The 25,802-nt window shown below is 35.5% G+C and overlaps 1 protein-coding gene, 1 long non-coding RNA gene and 1 pseudogene across 2 annotated transcripts; 2 read left to right on the top strand and 1 right to left on the bottom strand.

The window, feature by feature from the left end:
• The first annotated feature begins 14,688 nt into the window (after nt 1–14,688).
• LOC132624326 (geraniol 8-hydroxylase-like) lies at nt 14,689–16,319 on the top strand (annotated as a pseudogene).
• Nucleotides 16,320–16,445: 126 nt separating this feature from the next.
• Nucleotides 16,446–18,798, top strand: LOC132621250 (uncharacterized). The gene is made up of 3 exons (XM_060335441.1): nt 16,446–16,965; nt 17,379–18,148; nt 18,463–18,798. Exons 1-2 carry the CDS (start codon nt 16,899–16,901, stop codon nt 17,783–17,785), a joined length of 474 nt encoding a protein of 157 aa, XP_060191424.1. The 5' UTR covers nt 16,446–16,898; the 3' UTR covers nt 17,786–18,148; nt 18,463–18,798.
• A 174-nt stretch (nt 18,799–18,972) lies between these two features.
• Nucleotides 18,973–22,245, bottom strand: LOC132621251 (uncharacterized). Its single transcript, XR_009575471.1, has 3 exons — nt 22,006–22,245; nt 20,322–20,387; nt 18,973–19,383 (listed from the first exon to the last, which is right to left on the bottom strand). It is a non-coding gene; the product is annotated as an uncharacterized LOC132621251 (long non-coding RNA).
• Nucleotides 22,246–25,802: the final 3,557 nt, after the last annotated feature.

Here is a 25,802-nt window from a genome sequence, read left to right as displayed (position 1 = left end):
AGGGCTTGAAGCTTAGTCTTGAATATGGATTTGATTTTGACTTGAATTGGTTCGTCACGAACACTTTGATGGCCACCACGAACAATAATTCTCAGACAAACAAGTGGATTTGATCTTGAACGCCTTGGTATTTAATTTGCCTTCGTTGACTTTGATCTTGAACGCCTTGCTATTTGATTTGCTTCGATTTTGATCATCGGGTAATTTAAAATTGTAAATTAGTGCTTGAATGCTTGCGACTTGTAGAAAACTTGTAGCGTTTGACCCATGAGCTCTCTCTGGCTTCTTGTTCGAATTTCTGGTCCCCCCTCTGAATTATGAGACCCTTATTTATAGTTGTAGGATGAAAGAGTTGTGATAAAGACAAACCCCTTCTGACCAATTAGAATGAAGTGACATGGCGACATTTGATTGACTGGAACATGTCACTTGTACACTAGGTATGTTGCATCATTTTGACACGTGGCATGATCATATTGGCTCCTTCATTTGACTTGGCGTGTCACATCATTTGACAAGTGGCACCAATTTGGGCCTTTTGGATAAGAAGACATCTTGGGCTTGGCAAAGTGGGATCATTTTGTAGCCCAATTAAATGGACTAGCCCAATAAAAATTGAGTTTAATTAAATTCATATTTATTGAACTTAAATAATTAACCCAATTATATCAATCCATAATATTTATTTGGACTGATATATCTTGAATTTAATATAATCCGAATTTCTCTTGAATTCAAATTCAATATAATTTTGTTATCCACAGATTCATGTCACTTAGAAAATCCAAAAGCAACAAGAAACTTGCACCAGGTCCATTCCCTTTGCCAATCATCGGAAATCTTCACTTGCTTGGTGACAAACCCCACATATCACTTTGCCAACTTGCAAATATTCATGTCCCAATTATGAATGTCAAATTAGGCCAAATAAACACAGTATTCATTTTCTCATCAGTGTTGGCAAGACAAGTCATGCAAAAGCAAGATTTAGCCCTTTCCAGGAGGTTTGTTCCTGACTCACTCCGTACCCGCAATCGCTCTGATTACTCTATAATTTTTCTACCTGCCAATTCTCACTGGAGAACACTTCGCAAGATTATGAACTTTCACATCTTCTCAGAAGACTGGTCATGAACCAACTCAAAGTTTGCCTGGGGCAAACGAGTTGGATTAAGATTGATCAAATAATAGATAATAAACTCAATTTGTCCCATATGACCCAACCTTCCTTTTTTATTTTTTTTATTTTTTGTTTTCTGCATAAAATGTGAAAATTAATTTGATTTTCTTTAGTTAGTAGTCATTTCGTTACAATTTATGTAATGTAGTTTGACTAAGCATGGGATTTAAGAAAGAAAGGACTTTTGAAAAAATTATACTTTTAAATATGTCATAATATTTGTGTAGCTATACGACTTTTGAAACTAATGATTTTGAACGTGTTATATAAATTGTGTGGTTATAAAAGCTTGTTGTTATAAAATAGATTGATTTTGTCACCTCTATTCTCAGGTAACAAGCTTGATGCTAATGAGCATTTCAGGACAAAAAAGATTCAGGAGCTGATTGATTATTGTCACAAGAGTAGCAAAAATGATGAACCAGTCGATATTCGCAAAGCAGCTTTTAGGACTTCGCTGAATTTGTTGTCCAACACCATTTTCTCTAAAGATTTGACTGACCCATTTTCTAAATCTGCTAAGGAATTTAAGGAATTGGTGTGGAACATCATGGTTGAGGCTGGTATGTAAGATATTTACATGATTCAAAGCATGTAAATCATCTGCAGAGCAAAAGCGCAGCGGAAAAATAGATAGCATACCTCCGACCATTGTTTCAGAATCGTTGTTGGCGTTTCCAGTGACGGTTTTCAACTCGGGTGAGTCTTCTAGGCACTTGGAATATCTCACTAGATGGTGTAGTAATTAAGAGAAGATTTTTCTGTGCTTAGGGACCCAACCCATATTTTCCTTTTATACTGCTCGTCCATCAAGAGCAGTTATTGAGAGGTTACCCTAGTGGACATCAGTTTACTAAGTTATGGACAGTTACCAGATATGGGAAAAAGTTGGGAGTTTATCTCTTTCGTATACGGGACATGACAAAGTTAAAGTTTTAAACTTTCAACTAACATTCTCCCACTTAGTCCGTATACATAATGCCCATTGTCATAATACTTACATAGAACAATAATACATGAATCATGGCGATAGTTCCTCTAGGAGTGAGTAGTACCTTCCATGTATCACATTGCATTAAGCCTTCTCAAATGTTTGCCCAAGTTTCTTAATGAACAAACTCAATGTTTATTCTAGGTCCATACTTTAGCGATATTTCTCAAAGCAAACTGAATGTGCACATAGTAATAAATACGAGAAATATCATATAAAATAGAGTTTCAACAATATTCATTGTTACAATGATATTTTACATAGGGGAACTAAGTCCCATTGTGACTACATGATCCTTAAATTTATGCGGTGGCAAGCCTTAAGTTAAAGGATCAACTAACGTCAGTTTAGTGCTAACGTGTTGAATGACCACTTTCTTATCTTTAACACGTTCTCTTATGGCCAGATACTTGATGTCGATATGCTTGCTTCGACTACTACTTTTGTTATTCTTAGCCATAAAGATAGCAGATGAATTGTCACAATATAACCTTAATGGCTTAGATATAGAGTCGACAATTCTAAGCCCAGAAATGTAATTCTTCAACCATACACCATGTGAGGTAGCCTCAAAACAAGAAGTGAACTCAGCCTCCATAGTGGAAGTAGTATTCAGAGTCTTTTTGGCACTCCTCCAAGATATAGCTCCACCGTCTAACATAAAAATATATCCCAAAGTTGATTTGCGTGAATCAACACAGCCAGCAAAGTCTGAATCCTAGTAGCCAATGACTTCCCAATCATCTGATCGTTTGTACATAAGCATGTAGTCTTTTGTCCCTTGAAGATATCTTAAGACTTTCTTTGCATCCAATGGCTTTTACTCCATTAGGCAACTCGAGAAGATCCCAAACTTCGTTACTTTTCATGGAATTTATCTATTCTTTCATGGCATTGTACCGAAATTCTGACTCTTTACAACTCATTGCTTGTGAAAAAGACTCAGGATCATTTTCAACTCCAATGTTAGATTCTTGCAGATACACAACATAATCACTAGGAATTGCTGATTTTCTTTCTCTAGTAGATCTCCTTAATGTTGTGTCAACATTTTCCTGAGGAACATGTTGTTCAATAATTTTTGGAATTTCTTGAACAACTTGATCTACTGGAATATTTTCAGCAGCTTGTGGAATCTCATTGATTATTTGCTCAACACCCGGTAGTACTTGAGGGGTGTCATGAATGATAACTAATCTTTCTCTTGAAGTAGAAGGTTGATCTCTTACAGAATTTGTATTCTGAAAGTGATCACTCCCACTAATCAAGTCATTCTCAAGAAATTTTGCTTTTCTTGATTCCACAATCCTAGTGTTGTTAGATGGACAGTAGAATCTGTATCCTTTAGACCTTTCGGCATATCCAATGAAATATCCACTAATGGTCCTAGGATCCGGTTTCTTTTCTTGTGGGTTGTCGATTCTAACTTCAGACGGGCATCCCCATACGTGTATATGTGTCAAACTCGGTTTCCAACCTTTGAACAATTCAAAAGGTGTCTTTGGGACAGCTTTAGTTGGAACTCGATTTAATATATACACTACCATCTTAAGAGCATCAATCCACGATGACTTAGGTAGCTTAGAGCTACTTAACATGCCATGCACCATGTCTAATAATGTTCGGTTTCTTCTTTCTGCCACACCATTTTGATCTGGAGAACCAGGCATAGTGTATTGGGCAACAATCCCATTTTCTTGAAAAAAATTTGCAAACGGACCTTGGGCTTGTCCATGCTCAGTGTATCTACCATAGTACTCACCACCTCTATCAGTTCTCACAATCTTAATTCGTTTTCCGCATTGTTTTTCTACTTCAGCCTTGAAAACTTTAAAGGCTTCTAATGCTTCGCTTTTATTATGAAGCATGTAGAGATACATGTATCGTGAGCAAGCATCTATAAAGGTGATAAAGTATTTCTGACCATATGCGTCCATGTCTGGACAACATATATCTGAATGTATGATTTCTAATATAGCTGAACTCCTCTTGGCACCTTTCTTTGACTTGTTGGTCTGCTTGCCTTTAATGCAGTCAACACAAGTATCGAAATCAGTAAAATCTAATGTACTAAGTACGCCATCATTAACTAATCTCTTGATTCTATCTATGGAGATATGTCCTAATCTCCGATGCCATAAAATGGAGGAATCTTCATTCATAACACAACGTTTAGTACCAGCTTGGACATGCATAACAATAGGAGTGGAATCATTTTGTAAATTAAGAGAGAAAAGACCATCAAACAATGTACCATTTCCAACAAGTTTAGATTTATAAAATAGATTAGAATAACCTTCTAGAAAGAAGGAATATCCCAAGGGCACAAGTCTTGAAACTGAAATTAAATTTCTAGAAAATTTACGTACGTAAAAGGTCTTTTCTAACTCTAAAATGAAACCACTGCTAAGAACTAAAGTACATGTCCCAATAGCTTCCACACGCGACTGCATCTTGTTTCCAGAATAGATGTTTCACTCAAATATGCATTGTAGAAGCAGAATCAGTCCACCACGTGTTATGATTAATATTAACCATATTAGCCTCATATCATACATGTTACATATCGTGTTTTTGTATGTTAAGATAAGTCATAAGTACTATGTATGCTCAGAGAGAATTATTATTCTTAAGGTTGTAAGTGTTTAAAACCATGTTTGGTATGTGTTGGAAAGATTAGAGGTTAAGCTAAATATTTTTGGACCATTATTAATGTGATCAGTAGCAACATGGGATAGTTCCACATAAGGACGCATACATGCAATGAAAGTAATAATTTTTTTTGTTTCGCTGGAGACTTCGAGTGTGCAAGCTGGCACACATATTCAAAACCAAATGACAATCCTTACATTTCATACATGTGTATTACTTGGTCATAAAAGGGAATTATGAGATCAACTTTTATCATTTAGTAGAAAGCCACTTTACTTTAACTTGTATTAAAGAAAACAAAGGCCATTTCATGTGTCAAAGTCGTCATTTTTTTTTAAGACACAGACAAAACAAAGGACTAGGTGACAATAGTTGAGAGGGATCACGACCAGACCCATTTCCAATTTATCCGAGCCTTGAGGATTTGGTCATATTAAGTATGGGGATCAACAGATCAATGTGTAAAAGGAATGACGTCCCAAAATTATTTAAGACTCGAAAGTGGAATGATGGTGATTGAAAATAATATTTGGTGTGTGTATAAAGAGGCTATGGACTATGTTTTACTACATGATTATGATAATGAGTGTAGGAAGTGTGCTAAAATTATTGCTATTTAAATAAATTGTGATTAAGAATTTATCTTGGATTGTGGAGTAAATAATATAAATAGGGTCCATGCATGATGGACAAGTGCCAGCAATGTATTTAATTGCATGACACATAAGGATGTTGTTGCTTGGTATAGTGATAAAGTTTGCATGAGTAATTATGATGAGTTACACGTGCCTAGGGGGAGTATTATTAAAGGTATCTACTTTTTATTTTCTTTGTCCCTTTCTTATAAAATATGGGCTGCTACACATGTTCTACGTTGGGGACCTTCCCTTTAAGGTTGTAAAGCAAAACCAATATACAACAGCCTCTCAATTGAGTTCTTACAACATTAAAAAAAAAAGACACATGAGAATAACGCATATCTCCCTCTCGGAATGCCCGTGATGCTAGTTAGCTTGATTATCTCATTGTGATTGTAAAGTAGAAGTTGCTCAAAGGGGAAGGAAGATTTGGAAGGGCCGGCTCTGGTTATCAAAGGTAATATTTTTATTTTCCATTATGTGGTTAAGCTTATCTGAGTCATGGCCATATTTTGGATGGAAACTTACGGGGTGACAATTGGGAGTTGTTAAATTAATTGTTGTTGTTGTTTATTATCGTGTGGGCTATTTTGGAAGTAATTTAAGAATGGATTTAATTATAGTTTGATATGGAATTATTGGTATTGTTGTTGTTGGTATTTTTATTGATGTTTGGCTAAGTTGGGATTTCGAGGATTGTTAAGTTTATAGGGGAAATGCTGCTCGAATTTTGTTAAGTTTCATTCGTACTTGGATTGGTTAGTAAGTGATGTGGATAATCTAACTATGGCCTATGTTATCTTAATTTTAGACCTGCGAGCTCGAGAAGTAGACGTTGGACATTAAATAGAGTTCAAGGTATGTGAGGCTAGTCCTTTCTTTCTATGGCATGAATCTTATAGCTGGACTCTCTTTTTATCCATGAGTTTCCTTAAGTTCCGAAAAATACGAGTCTATGTCCATAATTAGCCACACAAGGTAATGAGTAAAGTATAGAAATCCCAATACTCATGTTGTGATGATCCTATGATGTTAATGATGCTATTTATTGCTTACACTCACCTTATATGCTAATTCCTTCAAGGTGAGGCAGGATGTCAATGAATGTTCCATAATGATGTCGGAAGCCACCGACCTTACGTCACTCCGATATAGTTATGGCTTTTGATTGGGCTCTTATGCATGCTTTATATATATACGTATGTATTTTCTCACACCGCGCCGCGCTATAGTCGGTCGGGCAGGCACGTAGATGTGCACACCACTATAGTGGGCAGCTTATACCCTGGACGCGGGAGGCCTGGACGCAGGCTATGATTATCACACCGCTCCTACATGGACGGGAAGCTTATACATTATCACACCGTACCTATATGGACGGGCAGCTTATATATGTATAGATACATGACATGATAATGATTATGAGTAAGTCAGCATGCATTATTTCAGTTATATTTGATAGCCAGTACAGATTGCTCTTTCTTGATGCCTCCTTATCTCATTGATGCCTTCATATTTCATTGATATATTGTTACTGTTTATGCCTCTCATACTCAGTACAATATTCGTACTGACGTCCGTTTTCTTCGGACGCTGTGTTCATGCCCACAGGTATAGACAGGGAGGTGAGCTTGATCCGGAATCTTAGTAGCTGTCAGCTGATTGAGAGCACTCCATTGTTCGGAGGTGCTTATGTTTATTCTTTTGGTTCCTTTATGTATTTCACGCACGACGGAGTCTTGTTCTGTCTATATGTATAATATGTCAGTAGAGGCTCGTAGACGCGCAGTGTGGGTTAGATGGTCTCACAAGATTACTATGTTATATTTGTATATGTTATTTTGATAGCCTAAGAGGCACATGTTATTTTGTTCGGGAATATCACAAATATCAGAGAAATTTGCAGGTTGCATAACTGCAAAAATATACATACATGCTTAATAAATTTGAGGCAAATAATATAAAATTGAATCTACTGACATAAAAATTGCCTATAGGCTAAATTTTTAATTCAATTAGATCCAGTCTTTACGATAGAATTATCAATTCACTAGCAGGATATTCTATCTTTACGATAAAACTATTAAATTCTCGTTCACAAACCCTGTGGGTAATTATGAAAAGTATTTAATATTTTATCCTAATTAATTATGCAACCCAATAATAAAGATTCTTGAGTTATTAAATCGTGCATAATTAATTACAATTATAATGTCTAAAATTTCTTTATGTGATCCTTAACTTTAAAATTTTATTCAATTAAAGATGTTGTGGCTAATTTTCAATCAAATAAAATTATAGACCACTTAGACATCAGTCCTCATTTATTGTCTATAATTTCCTCATGTGATCCTAGACAAAATATATAACTTTACTTAATAAGGTTGTTGTGGCTAAATCTTAATTAAATAAAATCATATGGATCACAAGGCATTAATTTTGAAATTTTATTGCTAAAACATTATGCAATAAACTTATAGTTTATGTGCTTAAATATCTGATTTCAATATATGCATGTAAAACGCCCAACAGTAATATCCATACAGTCATCAAAATAAAAGCACATAAACATTTGATGATTAATGATTAAACTTCCTAAACCTAATATCAGAAAAGGAAGTTATATTAAAATTCTCCAAGAAACATAAACGTAAAAGGGGTCATATGCAGTGGGAAATATCACTGGCAGCCAATAATTTCTTTTTAAAGGAAACTTATATTATAAAATATTATAAATCCATCTAGAAGTGGCCCACATGGGAATCTTATGTCATTTTCTGACCTTTGAAAACAAAATCAGTTCTTATAGATAATCCATAGAACAGTGTCATCTTCTTCCTTAAACCGGGTCAAAACATACCCAATTCATTTTCGCCATAATAGACCCCGAAAAATATATATGAAGTCACTGATATGTTAGAAAATCTGTACTCTTATGATTTCTAAGATTAATTTGCAGCAAAAGTTCAAAAATTATAGATCCGAAATCAGAACGCCATTTTTACATGATTCAAAGCATGTTAATCATCTGCAGAGCAAAAGCGCAGCGGGAAAATAGATAGCGTACCTCCGGCCATTCTTTCAGAATCGTTGTGTCATTGCCGGTGACAATTTTCAACTCCGGTGAGTCTTCTAAGCACTCAGAATATCTCACTAGATGGTGTAGTAATTAAGAGAAAATTTCTTAACTAAACTTATTGGAAATGGTACATTGTTTGATGGTCTTTTCTCTCTTAATTTACAAAATGATTGCACTCCTAATGTTATGCATGTCCAAGCTGGTACTAAACCTTGTGTTATGAATGAAGATTCCTCTATTTTATGGCATCAGAGATTAAGACATATCTCCATAGATAGAATAAAGATATTAGTAAAAGATGGAGTACTTAGTACATTAGATTTTATTGATTTTGATACTTGCGTGGACTGCATTAAAGGCAAGCAGACCAACAAGTCAAAGAAAGGTGCCAAGAGGAGTTCTAACTATATTAGAAATCATACATTCAGATATATGTTGTCCAGACATGGACGCATATGGTCAGAAATACTTTATCACCTTTATAGATGATTACTCAAAATACATGTATCTCTACATGCTTCATAATAAAAGCGAAGCATTAAAAGCCTTTAAAGTTTTCAAGGCTGAAGTAGAGAAACAATGCGGAAAGCAAATTAAGATTGTGAGAACTGATAGAGGTGGTGAGTACTATGGTAGATACACTGAGCATGGACAAGCCCAAGGTCCGTTTGCGAAGTTTCTTCAAGAAAAGGTGATTGTTGCCCAATACACTATGCCTGGTTCTCCAGATCAAAATGGTGTGGTAGAAAGAAGAAACCAAACATCATTGGACATGGTGCTTAGCATGTTAAGTAGCTCTAAGCTACCTAAGTCATTGTGGATTGATGTTCTTAAGAAGGCAGTGTATATATTAAATCGAGTTCCAACTAAGGCTATCCCAAAGACACCTTTTGAATTGTTCAAAGGTTGGAAACCGAGTTTGACACATATACGCGTATGGGGATGCCCGTCTGAAGTAAGAATCTGCAACCCACAAGAAAAGAAACCGGATCCTAGGACCATTAGTGGATATTTCATTGGATATGCCGAAAGGTCTAAAGGATACAGATTCTACTGTCCATCTAACAACACTAGGATTGTGGAATCAAGAAAAGCAAAATTTCTTGAGAATGACTTGATTAGTGGGAGTGATCAATTTCAAAATACAAATTCTATAAGAGATCAACCTTCTACTTCAAGGGAAAGATTAGTTATCGTTCATAACACCCCTCAAGTACAACCTGGTGTTGAGCAAATAATCAATGAGATTCCACAAGCTGCTGAAAATATTCCAGTAGATCAAGTTGTTCAAGAAATTCCAGCAAGTTGAACAACATGATCCTCAGGAAAATGTTGACACAACATTAAGGAGATCTACTAGAGAAAGAAAATCAGCAATTCCTAGTGACTATGTTGTGTATCTGCAAGAATCTGACATTGGAGTCGAAAATGATCCTAAGTCTTTTTCAAAGGCAATGTGTTGCAAAGAGTCAGAATTGTGGTACAATGCCATGAAAGAAGAGATGAATTTAATGAAAAGTAACGAAGTCTGGGATCTTGTCAAGTTGCCTAATGGGGTAAAAGCCATTGGATGTAAGTGGGTATTTAAAACTAAAAAAGACTCATCAGGCAACATAGAAAGATATAAAGCAACACTCGTTGCTAAAGGATTCACTCAACGGGAAGGAATTGACTACCCAGAGACTTTTTCTCCTGTGTCTAAAAAGGATTCCTTGCACATCATATTGGCATTAGTAGCCCATTTTGACTTAAATTGCAATAGATGGATATGAAAACCGCATTTCTCAATGGTAATCTAGAGGAAGAGGTTTATATGAAACAACCTGAAGGATTCTCCTCTAGAAATGGTGAGCACTTGGTATGCAAGCTCAAGAAATCCATATATGGACTAAAACAAGCCTCCTGTCAATGGTACTTAAAATTTCATAATGTTATCTCTTCATTTGAATTTGTTGAGAACATTATGGATCAATGTATATACCTGAAGGTCAGTGGGAGTAAAATTTGTTTCTTAGTTTTATATGTGGATGATATCTTGCTTGCATCGATAAGGGAATGCTACTTAAAGTGAAACAATTTCTCTCTAAGAATTTTGATATCAAAGACATGGGTGATGCATCTTATGTCATTGGCATTAAGATTCATCGAGATAGACATCAAGGTACCTTAGGTTTATCTCAAGAAGCTTATATCAATAAAATTTTAGAGAGGTTTCGAATGAAAGATTGTTCGCCAAGTGTAGCTCCATTGTGAAGGGTGACAGGTTCAATTTGAATCAGTGCCCGAAGAACGATCTTGAAAGGGAGCAAATGAAAAATATTCCATACGCTTCTGCTGTTAGAAGCTTGATGTATGCTCAGGTTTGTACAAGACCTGACATTGCATTTGCTATTGGAATGTTGGGAAGATATCAGAGTAATCCAGGTCTTGACCACTGGAAAGCTACAAAGAAAGTCTTAAGATATCTTCAAAGGACAAAAGACTACATGCTTATGTACAAACGATCAGATGATTTGGAAGTCATTGGCTACTCTGATTCAGACTATGCTGGTTGTGTTGATTCATGCAAATCAACTTCAGGATACATTTTTATGTTAGCCAATGGAGCTATATCTTGGAGGAGTTCCTAATAGGCTCTGATACCAAATGTAAGTTATTTACATGATTCAAAGCATGTAAATCATCTGCAAAGCAAAAGCGCAGCGGAAAAATAGATAGCGTACCTTCGGCCATTGTTTCAGAATCGTTGTTGGCGTTGCTGGTGACGGTTTTCAACTCCGGTGAGTCTTCTAAGCAACTCAAAATATCTCACTAGATGGTGTAGTAATTAAGAGAAGATTTTTCTGTGCTTAGGGACCCAACCCATGTTTTCCTTTTATACTGCTCGTCCATCAAGAGCAGTTATTGAGAGGTTACCATATTGGACATCAGTTTACAAAGTTATGGACAGTTACCGGATATGGGAAATAGTTGGGAGTTTATCTCCTTCGTATACAGGACATGACAAAGTTGAAGTTTTAAAATTTTAACTAACATTCTCCCACTTGGTCCGTATACATAATGCCCATTGTCATAATACTTACAGAGAACAATAATACATGAATCATGGCGATAGTTCCTCTAGGAGTGAGTAGTACCTTCCATGTATCACATTGCATTAAGCCTTCTCAAATGCTTGCCCAAGTTTCTTAATGAATAAACCCAATGTTTATTCTAGGTCCATACTTTAGCGATATTTCTCAAAACTGAATGTGCACACAGTAATAAATACGAGAAATATCATATAAAATAAATTAGAATAACCTTCTAGAAAGAAGGAATATCCCAAGGGTACAAGTCTTGAAACTGAAATTAAATTTCTAGAAAAGTTAGGTACATAAAAGGTCTTTTCTAACTCTAAAATGAAACCACTACTAAGAACTAAACTGTATGTCCTAATAGCTTCCACACGCGACTGCATCTTGTTTCCAGAATAGATGCTTCGCTCAGCTCCCACTGGCTTCCGCTGGTTTCTTAAACCCTGAAATGAATTCGTAATATGGATTGTACAGGCAGAATCAATCCACCATGTGTTATGATTAACATCAGCCATATTAGCTTCATAACATACGAGAGAGATTGAAGTACCTTTCTTTTCAAGCCATTTCTGATACTTGATACAATCCTTCTTATGTGCCCCTTCTTTCTACAGAAACGACACTTGGATTCTTTCTTGATATCAGGTTCAGGTTCAAGTGCTGCTTTTCCTTTCCACTTTCTATTGGCTTGGTAGGTCTTCTTTCCCTGAGTAGCCATGAATGCACTTTCTCCTGTTTCCATCAGCAATCGACCATCCTCTTGAACACACATGGCCATAAGTTTATTAATAGACCATTTATCTTTATGTATGTTATAAGAGATCTTGAAGGGGTCGTACTGTAAAGGAAAAAAGTTTAAAATATAGTGCACAAGGAAAGTTTCAGACATTTCAACCTCAAGAGTCTTTAGCTGAGCCGCTAAGTCTCGCATTTTCATTATGTGCTAACGCACACCTCTCACACTGGTGAGCCTCATTGATGAGAATTTCATAATCACGGTGCTGGCAAGTGCCTTATCTGAAGTCTCAAACTGTTCATCAATAGCCTTCAGTAATGCCTTGACATTGTTATATTGTTCAACAGAACCACGAATACCAGTAGAGATTTTGGTCTTAATGAACATAACACTCAAATGGTTCGAGCGCTCCCATTGTTCATGAAGAGCAATCTCAACTTGAGTGCTAATTTCATTAATAGGTGGTTCCTCTTTCCTGATAGCATAATCAATGTCCATGCACCCTAAGTGATGAAGAATTATCTCTTTCCAAATCTTATAGTTCTCACCATTCAGTTCGGGAATATCACAAATATCAGAGAAATTTGCAGGTTGCATAACTGCAAAAATATACATACATGCTTAATAAATTTGAGGCAAATAATATAATATTGAATCTACTGACATAAAAATTGCCTGTGGGCTAAATTTTTAATTCAAGTAGGTCCAGTCTTTACGATAGAATTATCAATTTACTAGCAGGATAATTCTATCTTTACGATAAAACTATAAAATTCTCGTTCACAATCCCTGTGGGCAATTATAAAAAGTATTTAATATTTTATCCTAATTAATTTTGCAACCCAATAATAAAGATTCTTGAGTTATTAAATCGTGCATAATTAATTACAATTCTAATGTCTAAAATTTCTTTAGACATTGTAAAAACTTCGAGAAAAGGACCAAAATCATCCATAATGTTTGGGTTTGGATCAAAATCATACATATTCTTTCACATGGTGCACTAATAGTACATTATGTTTGCATAAGTGGTGCACTTTTAGTCACAATCCCAAATAAATTTAACGCAAAAGAACAAAAATGCCCCTGAACTTTTAGAAAAGGTATAAAAATACCCTTTATTCATCTATTTTGCTAAAACTACCCCTCAATTCAACTTTTTGAGAATTTATTCCCCTTGACTAACGGACAACACTAATCTTTTTTTAAAAAAAAAAAAATTTAAATTGCACATGACATTTTATTACTGAAAAATTGATTTATTCTTTTAAAAAGAAATCTGAAAAATCGTTATTTGTAGAATAAGGAAAAATAATATTTCAACATCCATTTCTTTAAAAAAACAAATGTAGTAAGCCTTTTATATATATATATATATAAAAAAAAAAACAGAATTGAATTTTCATTAAAACATGTGGAATTTTTTTAAGTTTGGAAAAAAAAATTTAACGGGTGGAAACCCCATTTTTTTTTTAGAAAAATCAATTTTTAAATCTGAAAAACTGATTGTTTTTTTAAGTAAAATGTGCAAAACTAATACTCCATAATTTTCTTCTAGATTTAAAAAAAGATAGTTTTTTGGTTTTTTTTTTAAACACAGTTTTTCCATAAAAAATTTAATTTTTTCAGATTTTTATAAAAATCCAATTTTTCACATTTTGAAAAGAAAAAAAATTAGTGTTGTCCGTTAATCAAGGTTTTACTCGTTAAAAAAAAGTTTTCCAAATTTAAAAAAATTCCAAGGTTTCAGATTTCTTTTTAAAAGAATAAATCAATTTTTCAGTAATAAAATGTCATGTGCAATTTATTTTTTAAAAAAAAATAAAAAAATTAGTGTTGTCTGTTAGTCAAGGGAAATAAATGAGCCAAAAAGTTGAATTGAGGGGTAGTTTTAGCAAAATAGATGAATAAAGGGTATTTTTATACCTTTTCTAAAAGTTCAGGGGCATTTTTGTTCTTTTCCGTTAAATTTATTTGGGATTGTGACTAAAAGTGCACCACTTATGCAAACATAATGTACTATTAGTGCACCATGTGAAAGAATATGTATGATTTTGATCCAAACCCAAACATTATGGATGATTTTGGTCCTTTTCTCTAAAAACTTCCCATAACCTCTTGCAACTGCTGTCCATCACAGCAACTGCTGAAAACCGTCCTTGATGGAAGCACGGTTATATATTCTGCATTTTGGTTCAAGGATCCCTAAGCACATTACTTCTTTTAACTCCATACCATCTAATAGTGAGGTTTTGAGTGCTTAGAAGAACCTTGGAGTAGAAAGGACTCACCGGAAGAAGGCGACGCTGCTGATACAAAGGACGACTTAGTAACAATGGCTGGAGGTATGTCAATCTACTATTTCTGCTGCGTTTTGCTCTGAATCATGTAAATAACTTACGTGGTAAACCCAATTTGTTGGACTATTTTCCTTTTCTTCAGAAAATTGATCCACAAGTTATAAGGCGGCGCATGACTAATTATTTTTACTAAGATAATTCGCCTAATGAGTGATCTAATTGATGAGCGACTAAAGGAACGGAAACTGGGAAACCATTCAAATGTTGATGTCTTAGATGCCCTTCTCAACATTAGCCAAGAAATTGACAGGAATCAAATAGAGCATCTGTGACTGGTTAATTTATTCTCTACTCCGATTCTCTTTCTGCCAATCCTCAACTTTCTGTCATTTCTTTTATCTATTCGTTTTTCTCCATCGCAAAGTATAGTCCTCTGCAAATGTGTTCGGTTGTCATAGATTGACAATCAATTTTTTTGAATGAAGCCATCACCTCATCTAAAAATTTTGACGGCTACATAAAATAATTTATTAAATACTATTATACTCTATTGGTGTTGATCTAATTCTTTTTTAAAGGCTAAACATGTAAAAAAAAAAAAAATTGTTTGTTTTTACTGGTAGTGAATTTTGAAGCCTAGGACCTCTTGCCTTAATTGGTACCTTACTTAATTTTCGAGCATCTCAGTTAAAAGGCTAAGTTGTTAAAGAGAACAACAATTTAGTTAGAGATGGTTCACAATTTAAATTTTATGAGTTCAGATTCTACCGCAACTCATTTAATTTACTGGGTTTGAGATCAATTTATTAAGTCTAATTATTTTGCCCTTTTTTCGGAACAACATTATTTTGCCCAATTGAAAGCAACATGTGTTTTGGAATCTTTAAATTGATTTTATATGGTATCAATGTCAGAGGATCTTAAACTAGTAACTTTTACAGGACTTGTTTGTAGCAGGAACCGATACTACATCAAATACATTGGAGTGGGCCATGGCAGAACTATTCAAGAATCCACATACTATGGAGAAAGCACAAGTAGAACTTTCTCAAGTAATTGGCAGAGGCAAACTAATAAATGAAGCAGAGAAACCTTTCGAATACACCCACAAGCTCCTTTCTTAATTCCGCGCAAAGCGGAGGAAGATGTTGAGCTTTATGACTATACTATTCCAAAAGATTCACAAGTTCTTGTGAACGTATGGGCAATTGGGCGCGACTCTAGTTTATGGGAAAATCCTTTGGACTTTAAGCCAGAGCGGTTTTAGGAGTCAGAAATAGATGTACGCGGTCAGGATTTTGAGCTAATACCATTTGGTGTTGGTCGAAGAATTTGCCCTGGACTGCCTTGGGCTATCAGAATGGTTCCAGTAGCACTAGGTTCAATGCTAAATACGTTTAAGTGGAAGCCGCATGGTGGAATTGCACCTAAACATTTGGACATGGAGGAAAATTTTGGTATTACCTTGGCAAAAGCTCTGCCTCTCCTAGCTATCCCTATTCCACTGTAATTGTTGGAATAAACATTAAGATTCTCAGTACACAAGAATACCACAATATCTATCATTTCTTTGTAAATGTAAGAAAGCTAGAATGAATTAGTACATTATTATTTTAAGAAAAATATAGTCAACAATGTCTATAATAAGCCAAACGCATCGGATGAATCCTTGAGCACTGTCAAAATGCTATATGTCATTGCATATGTAGATCTATCCTCAAGTATCCTTGGCATTCAATTATTCGACTAATTTTCTCTTTTTTTTTTCTTTTGGTTTTCACTCTCTCCAATAAATGTTCACTTTGTTAATGGTAAAGAGTAAAGCTGGAAAAAAATCCGTAACTAATTCTTAATTTTTCGAATATGATAATTATTTTAGGATAACTGGATTTGTCAAACATAACAAGTAAATGAGAATAGGTAGAGTAGCTCTTTAACATTCTGCATATCTCTTTCAATTACATTCTCTCTAACATTCTGCATATCTCTTTCAATTACATTCTCTTCATTTACCTTCATGGTATCAGAGTTAATTCCGGCAAGATTCTGACTGGAGAAATACGATTTGTGGTATATTGAAGTGGAGGTTCATTTTCTGATAGTCTGAAGTGAATCTGTAACTGTTTCTGATTTGTTAATCGCTTCCGCAACAAATTAAAGTCAAGAATTCTTGATTGAAGTGTGTTCTTGAAGATCAAGATATCCAATAATATACAAAGTCTAAATAAATAAAATTCTGAGGAAAATGGAAAACAATGGTTCCACTGCACTGCCAGCTTCCAACAATGGTGGAAATGCTTCTACAAGTGAAGGTATCGATTATAATCATCCCTTGTACTTAAGTCCTACTGATATCAGTGGCATAAGCACCATATCTTTTCAATTGTTGGGTACTGAAAATTACACTCTATGGACTAAATCAGTCAAACTAGCACTGTTAGGTAGAAACAAGATAGGCTTGATTGATGGTTCTTGCAAAAAGGAAATATATAATGAAGAATTATGGGGACAATGGGAAAGAGTAAATGCAATAGTTCTTTCTTGGTTAATGAATTCTGTGTCTAAAAGTATTTTTGGAGGAGTTGTTTTTGCTTCTAATGCATGTGATCTGTGGGAGATTTGAGGGAAAGATTCAATCGAGTAGATGATTCAAGAACCTTCAGTCTTCATAAAGAAATTGTAACCCTACAATAAGGAACAACTTATGTGTCTATGTATCATACAGAACTGAAGAATTTGTGGGATGAATATGATGCATCAGTTCTTGCACCTGGCAAGGTGTCAGCTGAGTTCTTGGCTCATCTCAACAGGCAGAAGTTGTATCAATTTTTGATGGGATTGAATGACTCTTATCAACAAGCAAGAAGTCAAATCTTGCTGATGATTCCTCTTCCAGCTGTTAATCAAGCTTATGGTATGATAATTGAAAACGAGGGACAAAAATCTGGAAGTACTAATGCTGGAAATCTTGGAATGAAACTATTTCTTCAAAACAGTCTGGATTCAATTTCCATGTATTCAAAAACTGGTGGTGGTTTTAATAATGGAAATCAAAGGTTCAATAAGAATTTCAATGCTGTCTGTGAGTTCTGTAGGTGCAAAGGACATAAAAAGAAACTTATTACAAATTAGTAGGATATCCTCCTAATTTCAAGTCAAAAAAGAAGGTTAATGGAACATATGGAAATGAAAATGGTATTGTGAATGCTAGAAATGGAAATTCTGCATATAATGTGATGCAGGATAATGGCAAGGGGTCTGTAGACACTCAACAAAACCAAACATCATCTCAAGCTAACTTCACATAAGGGATGAATACTAATGTTGCTATGCCTATGGTATACAATCAAGGTGCTTCTATAAGTTCTTGTAACTATGCTAAGCAACTAAGAAACTGCGCATTCACCAAAGAGCAGTATGATCAAATTGTTCAGATGCTAGGAGGTGGTGCCATATCAACTGATGCTGAAACCATGAATGCTGCAAACATAGCAGGTAAAGCATTACTTGTTTATGAAAATAGTGAAATATAGATTATTGATACCGGTGCTACAAATCACATAGTATCTAGTATTGATATGTTAACTAAGGATTCAGTGGTGAAATTACAATCTCCAAAACTCGTGTTTCTGCCAAATGGTGAAGTTGCTAAGGTCACACACTTAGGGTCAAGTGCCATTTCAGCCAGAACATTAATCACAAATGTGTTTCATCTTCCGCAGTTCAAGTATAATCTAATGTCTGTTAGTAGAATAACAAAGGAGTTAGGATGTTTAGTCTCATTTTTCCCAGATTTTTGTGTCTTCCAGGAGCTTTACAGTGGCAAGGTGAAGGATATTGATAAAGAAGAGGGAGGATTGTACATTCTACTGAAAAATATACTACAACAAGATGTGAAGAGTTCTTCATTTGCAGTAAAGAATCCATCAAGTAGTCAAGTAGTGCAGACGGATATAGAGCTGTGGCACAGGAGGCTTGGTCATGTGCCATCAATAGTTTTGAATTAGATTTTTAGTTTGAATAAACAAGAAATGAGTAGTAAATTGGACAAATGTATAGTATGTCCTCATGCTAAGCAAACAAGACTGTCTTTTCCTACAAGCTGTATCAAAAGTACTAGCAGCTTTGATTTAATTCATATTGACCTATGGTGTCACGACCCAACCCCGTGGGCCGCGACTGGTGCCCTACTTGGACACCCGGACAAACAAACATATCAAATCGTAACACACTTATCCATATCGAATCACATATAAATAGCATATGCGGCCATAAATACTATATGCCGTCCCAAACTATATCAAACTGTATCAGACACATTTCAGCGCAACCATATACGTATGCATATATCAAAAAGCCGGCAAGGCTATCAAATGTATCAAAAGCCGACAAGGCTATCAAAAGTATCAAAAGCCGACAAGGCTAACAGATGGCGCAACGGCCCAAAACATATACAAAGTGCACGCCGACAAGGCTGCCATAACGAACAGGGTCATACAAACACATCTGTACAGAAGTAGGCACACACACCCACAAATACGTCTACAGACCTCTAAACAGACCAACCGAAACATATGGCGGGACAGGACCCCGCCGTACCCCTGAACAAATATATACATATGTACAAACTAAGATATATGCCAAAAGGTAGGCTCCGAAATAAGAGGAGCACTCCAAACAGCAGAAGAGGGTGTCCTAAACTGGTGGGTCACCAAACTGTGCATTTGTACCTGCGGGCATGAAACGCAGCCCCCCGAAGAAAGGGGGTCAGTACGAAATATGTACTGAGTATGCAAAGCAGAAAATACAGAAACAAATCTGAGGCATAAACGAAATAGTAGTACAGAACATAGTAAAAATCCAAAATATCAAAATTTGTTTACTTTAAAAAATATGTAAGTCATGCGTAGGGTACAGAAGAATATGGTCGCCCGCCCGTCGATGGCGCCATAACACAGCATAACACCAGAATGTTTCAAATCTCCGTATCCCCGTCACATATCACATCACAACATAACGCCATACACAGCATAACACCAAATATATGTGGAACCCGACCCTCCTTTGCGAGTAGCTCGGTGAACCATAAACACAGCATAACTCCGGAGTATATCAAAGTGCGCACGATAACAGAACCGGCCCGGGAACCGGCGAAAGATATAACAAAACGCACGAGCAGAGTCATGAGTAACCATATGCATAAAATCATTATCATAGACTCAAATATAAGTAAATGACCATACTTGAAATTCGAAATGATAATCATACCAAATTCTTTCAAAAGTCGTCCGAATTACATAAAGGAAAGTCGCAGGACCCACGGACGGGTATTGACCCGAATCGGGACCGCCTATGGAAAACATACTCATTATACATCATGCAAACTCCTATAAAAATATTAGAGCAATCCGAGCCTTTATGCAAAAGATATGGCATTTCGTAGTTACGGAATTCTTTAAAACATCTTTTTGTACAAAGTTTGGAAATCAATGCTTTCGAAGACATAATGGTTCATACTTCATCACAACATACATAAGAATGCCAAGAAATATATATATAAAGATCATAACGTGCTCGGATTTCGAATTTGGAATTTCCTCGAGGCTCGTGATATAGCCTATTGAAAACTAAGGCATGCCAAAAGAAAGAAGGGTTGCGCTTTACATACCTCGTACGCACTCCAAGATAGCCAATCTAAAGTAAATCCCAATCTACGCCTCGGGCTCCCCAAGGTCTACAAATATGCCAACGAATATCCAATATTAAACATAGACACTTAAGCCATTCATTCCAAACTAACATTAAATTCTACAGAAAATTCGGCAGCATTTCCCCTGTAAATAGGCCAACCCGAGAATTTAACTCGCTCAATATCAACAACAACAACCACAATAACCAACCTAGCAACTCCAATAACCAATCCGAAAGACAATATTACATTAATACTCTCTTTTTCATCATTCGACAACTTTCCAAATATTCAATTCAACGGCTTACCTTCAAGCCAACATCAACGCCTATACATTCAAATACTAACCCAAACCCATACTAACAACATCAATAACAAGACACAACTCAAGGACATAACAAAATCAGCCCCATATGCACTACATACACCATTGCTATCATTCTTTCTCTTTACATCCATGGAGTACAACAACCACAACAACAAAGTGATTAATACACTAATTCCTTATGTTTATCCATCCCCTTTAACAATGTTAGACCAGCCATCAAGAACAGCCTATACTCCAGCAAATATACTACATATATTGTACATAATCATAACTATAATCCCTGCCTTTCGACTCAACAAGAGCAGCCACGGAAATTACAACAAACAGCCCCCAAAATGTCACCACAAAACAGCCACGAAATTTATAACAAGCAGCCCCAAAACAACCACAAAATTCATCACAAAACAGCCATGAAATTCATCACCAAACAGCCACGAAATTCATTACAAAACAGCCCCAAAACAATCCTTATTTACCACATAACAGTGACCGATAATCTCACGAACATCTAAGAATATACCAAGCAGATCGACACACTTCGCATACGATATTTTATACGCTTCTTTCCTCCAAGTTTGATGATTCACATCAGCAACAACATCAACCTCTATATGCAAGAAAACTATCGTAACATTACAACAAGTTCTAAAACAGCCCCATCCATTATAACGTCACAATACAAATCTTAACTATCCTTAGTTCTCCAATTCCTCAAGAACAGCCCCTAACTACAATTTAACCATAACAATGACAACCTCAAATAGCCATATAATCACATGAGATTTTCCACCAAAAACCTTATCAAAACAGCCCACAACAACAACAACATCAACTATTATATGCAAGGAAACTGCTCTAATTTCACAACAAGTTCTAACATGATTTAAACTTTCCTTTCACCTTTTACACATAATCCATAACATTAATAACAACAACCATCCATGTACAAGAAATTACTTCAATTTCGTTTCAATAGCAAACCCAAAACAGTCCATCAACACTACAACATCGAAATACAATTTTCGACCTTTATTCCACAAAATTACAAACACATGGAATCGAGTGTAATTTTTACCATTGACAACAGCCCCTATACATGTCAATAACCATATTTCCAGCCCTTCAACATAAACAAATATTCTACAAATATCATACCATAATTATGACAACACTAATCAAACTCAACCCAATTAAAACAACTCCAAATCTGCCCACTTTTAACGCCAACTTTAATCAAACAATTTTTCTTACTTCCAAATTCACATAATACAACTTAATAGATCCATTACAACATCATTAACTCCAATCCTATAACAAAAGAAAACGAAATCTTACCTTAACAAGTTGGCTTCTTAATTTGGTTAGAAGTTGTGAAATGAACTAATACTTGTTCTTGTTGCTCCAAATGACTAATCCACGTTATTATAGCCTTCCTAACTGGTTGGAATACTTTGAAAAATCTGATTTTGGATCAACAAATTTGAGCTCCAATTTGCTAGTTGTTTTCTCTCTCTCTCTCTAGCTTATTGTGGAAGATGAAAATGAGGGTTTGGGCACAGATTTTTCACTATATTTTCAGCCCCTAGGAGTGACAAGTGTCCCACTCAAGGCTTGAGCCAATTAAATTTGGCCACATGTCTTGGTGGGACCCACTTAGTGCACTAGTGACTTGTTTAATGAATAATTAAATTTTTAATCCCCACTTAATAATCTAATCATGATAAATTAATCCCAACTTTTCATTAATATTTTTACACTAAGTAAAATTCATAAACAATTCATTTTCTAATAGAGACCGGAAATTAAACATTTTCTGTTTCGTGCCCGAAAATGATCCCGTCTTTAACTTGAGTCGATTCTCTTGCGAATAACTTGACGTATAAAAATACGGGATATAACATATGGAGTCCTTATAAGACAGAAAAATTTGATAGGAATAAATACTTTCTTACAATAGTAGATGATTTTTCTAGAATGGTATAGTTGTTCTTGCTGAAAAATAAATCAGATGTTTGTGTGTCTATTCAGTTGTTTTTGCAGTATGTGAAGACTCAATTTGATAAAACAGTCAAGACAGTGAGGTCAGACAATGGTACTAAAATTGTTAACTCTGTATGTGATAAGTTGTTCAAAGAAATAGGGATCATTCATCAGAAAACATGTCCTTATTCTCAGCAAAATAGAGTTGCTGAGAGGAAGCAGAGACATGTGCTAGAAGTAACAAGGGCACTCAGATTCCAAGCAAAGTTCCTTTAAAGTTTTAGGGTAACTGTGTGTTAATAACATCTTATTTGATAAATAGAATGCCAAGTGGTGTTATTAATAATCAGTCACCTTATGAAAGAATGTATGGAAAGCAACCGATGCTTAGTCACCTTAGAGTTATGGGTGCTTTATGTTTTGCCAAAATACAGACAGAAAGTGATAAGCTGATGCCTAGATCAAGAAATACAGTGCATATGGGATATTCTGAGACTTAAAAATGCTATATTTTGTATGATATGAATACTAGATCTTTTTTTGTAAGTAGAGATGTGATATTTAAAGAAACTGTATTTCCCTTTGCTGACAAAAAAGGTGATGAACATCAGCTGTTTTTACTGATGTTTTCAATGACACTTTTCAAATTTTGAAGTAGTTGTTGAGTCTACTTATAACAGTTCTCATGCTCCTCACACAAGATGTTAAAATACAGAAGTAAGGAGTATGCAGCATGATGCTGCTACTAATGTTCCCCAAAGTACATAGCAATATGCATTAGATCCTATAGATGAGGTTCAGGGTCTACAAAACGAAAATGTGGAAATCCCACTTCAACAAAACTTAGTTGTTGAACAAATGCAGCAGGACCATGGTATACCAGCTCCTGATCATGATGACATAGAGCAGCAAATTCAAGCTCCAACAACTGATACAAGAAAGTCTACTAGAGGCAAGAATCCACCTATTTGGATGAAGGATTTTGTTTCTCTGAACATCAACAAAGAGGCTCAATATCCAATGTGCAACTATATCAAATATGATCATCTGTCACCAGTATATCAAGCATATATTGCTGCTACTTCTACTCTCACTAAACCTAGCACCTATGCAGAAGCAGTCAAAGATCCCAGATGGGTAGAGGTAATGCAAGCTGAGATTCTAGCACTTCAAAGCAATAAAACATGGGTGATTTCAGAGTTACCAGAGGGTAAGACACCTATAGGATGCAGGTGGATATTTAAGATCAAATAAAAGTCCAATGGAGAGGTAGAAAGGTTCAAGGCAAGGTGGGCATATACGTCAAATGGATGTATACAATGCATTCTTACAAGGAGATTTGTTTGATGAAATTTACATGACATTACCTTAAGGTTTCACCAGTCAGGGGGTGGGGGAGGGGGGGGGGGGGGGGGGGGAGGTTTGTATACTGGTAAAATCATTTTATGGGTTGAAATAAGCCCCAAGGCAGTGGAATCACAAGCTTACAGAAGCTCTACTCGAACTCAAGTTCAAACAAAGTCAACATGATTATTCACTGTTTATCAGAAAAACCAATGAAGGAACATTTATTATCTTGGTCTATGTTGATGATATGCTGATAACAGGCATCAGTCTCAAGTTAATTAAAGAAACAAAGTTTTCATTACAACAAGCTTTCAAAATGAAGGATTTGGGTGAGTTAAAGTACTTCCTTGGGTTTGAATTTGCCAAGTCCAAAGATGGAATTTCAATGCACCAAAAGAAGTATACTCTTGAACTTATTTCTGAGGTTGGACTAGCAGGATCTAAACCAGTAGGAACACCTATAGATGTCAATATCAAACTTACATCTAGATAGTATGATGAATATGTAAATCAAGACAAGAAAGTTGATGAAGATCCTCTTGTAGATCAAACGACATATCAAAGGCTTATTGGCAAGTTACTATATCTGAATATGACTAGACAAGATATTTCCTTTAGTGTGCAGAATTTGAGTAAGTTCTTGCAACAACCAAAAAAGTCTCACATGGAGGCTGTAGTAAGATATCTCAACAATCAGCCTGGTCAGGGACTGTTAATATCAAGCAAGGCAAACAACAAGATAAGTGCATACTGTGATGCAGACTGGGCAGGTTGTCCACTCACAAGGAAATCAGTAACTGGTTACATGATCAAGATGGCAGATTCCTTAGTATCTTGGAAGGCAAAGAAAAAAAACAGCAGTGTTAGGAAGTTCAGCTGAAGCTGAATATAGAAGTTTAGCAAGTACAATGTCAGAACTGGTATGGTTATTGGGAATTCTAAATGAAGTTGATGCCAAGATTGAACTACCAGTTCAAAAATACAGTGATAGTTAAGAAGCAATTCAAATTGTTGCAAATCGTGTATACCATGAGAGAACAAAACATATAGAAATTGATTGTCACTTTGCAAGGGAAAAGCTTCAACAAGGTCTGATAATGATCAACTATGTGCCTACTCAAAATCAGCTTGCAGACATATTAACTAAGTGACTCAGCAGATGCCAACATGAACATCTAATGTCCAAGCTACGAACTTTAGACATTTTTACCATTCCTAGCTTGAGGGGGAGTATTAAGGTACGAAAATGTAATTAGTCAGGGCCTTAGTGTAATTACTCATAGTTTAGGAGTTGATATTAAAAGTCCCAAAGTTAGTTAAGTTGGTTACAAGGTAGTTAGATAAACTGCCTATATATCCCTTTGTATATCAGTGTATATTCATTACTTCAAATACTCAATGCAAGAAATGTTCTCTCTAACATTCTGCATATCTCTTTCAATTACATCTTCTTCATTTACCTTCAAAATCCTTACAGTCTAATTAATTACTCTATTCTTATTGTGTGATTTAGAAGTTACAAATACTAAATTAACACCTATCATGCTTAGTTCAAAATTGCGAAAGTAAAACATAGTTTAGGTCAAAAGTAATTAGCAAGAATTAGGTTGATTAAGAAATTAATCTAGCCTCGATTACTGGAGACAAACCAGATCCATTCCTAACGGTACCCACCCTTACAAGCCACTGAGCAAGTTTGTGATATTCTGCAATATTTCTAGAGTTGAGTTAGGGTGTGTTCTTATGTAGGATGATGAAGTAGTTACCTATGTTTCTAGAAAGCTAAAGAATCATAAGAGAAATTA

This window comes from Lycium barbarum, chromosome 12 (assembly GCF_019175385.1).
Source record: "Lycium barbarum isolate Lr01 chromosome 12, ASM1917538v2, whole genome shotgun sequence".
Taxonomy (NCBI): Eukaryota; Viridiplantae; Streptophyta; class Magnoliopsida; order Solanales; family Solanaceae; genus Lycium; species Lycium barbarum.
This window is presented reverse-complemented; position numbering and strand designations above follow the sequence as displayed.

Bases quoted from the DNA above. Each gene is read 5' to 3' on its own strand.
- LOC132621250 (XM_060335441.1), top strand. From the start codon at position 16,899: ATGGAAAACAATGGTTCCACTGCACTGCCAGCTTCCAACAATGGTGGA. The intron at 16,966-17,378 runs GTATCGATTATA...TGTATCATACAG, and splicing joins AAATGCTTCTACAAGTGAAG to AACTGAAGAATTTGTGGGAT.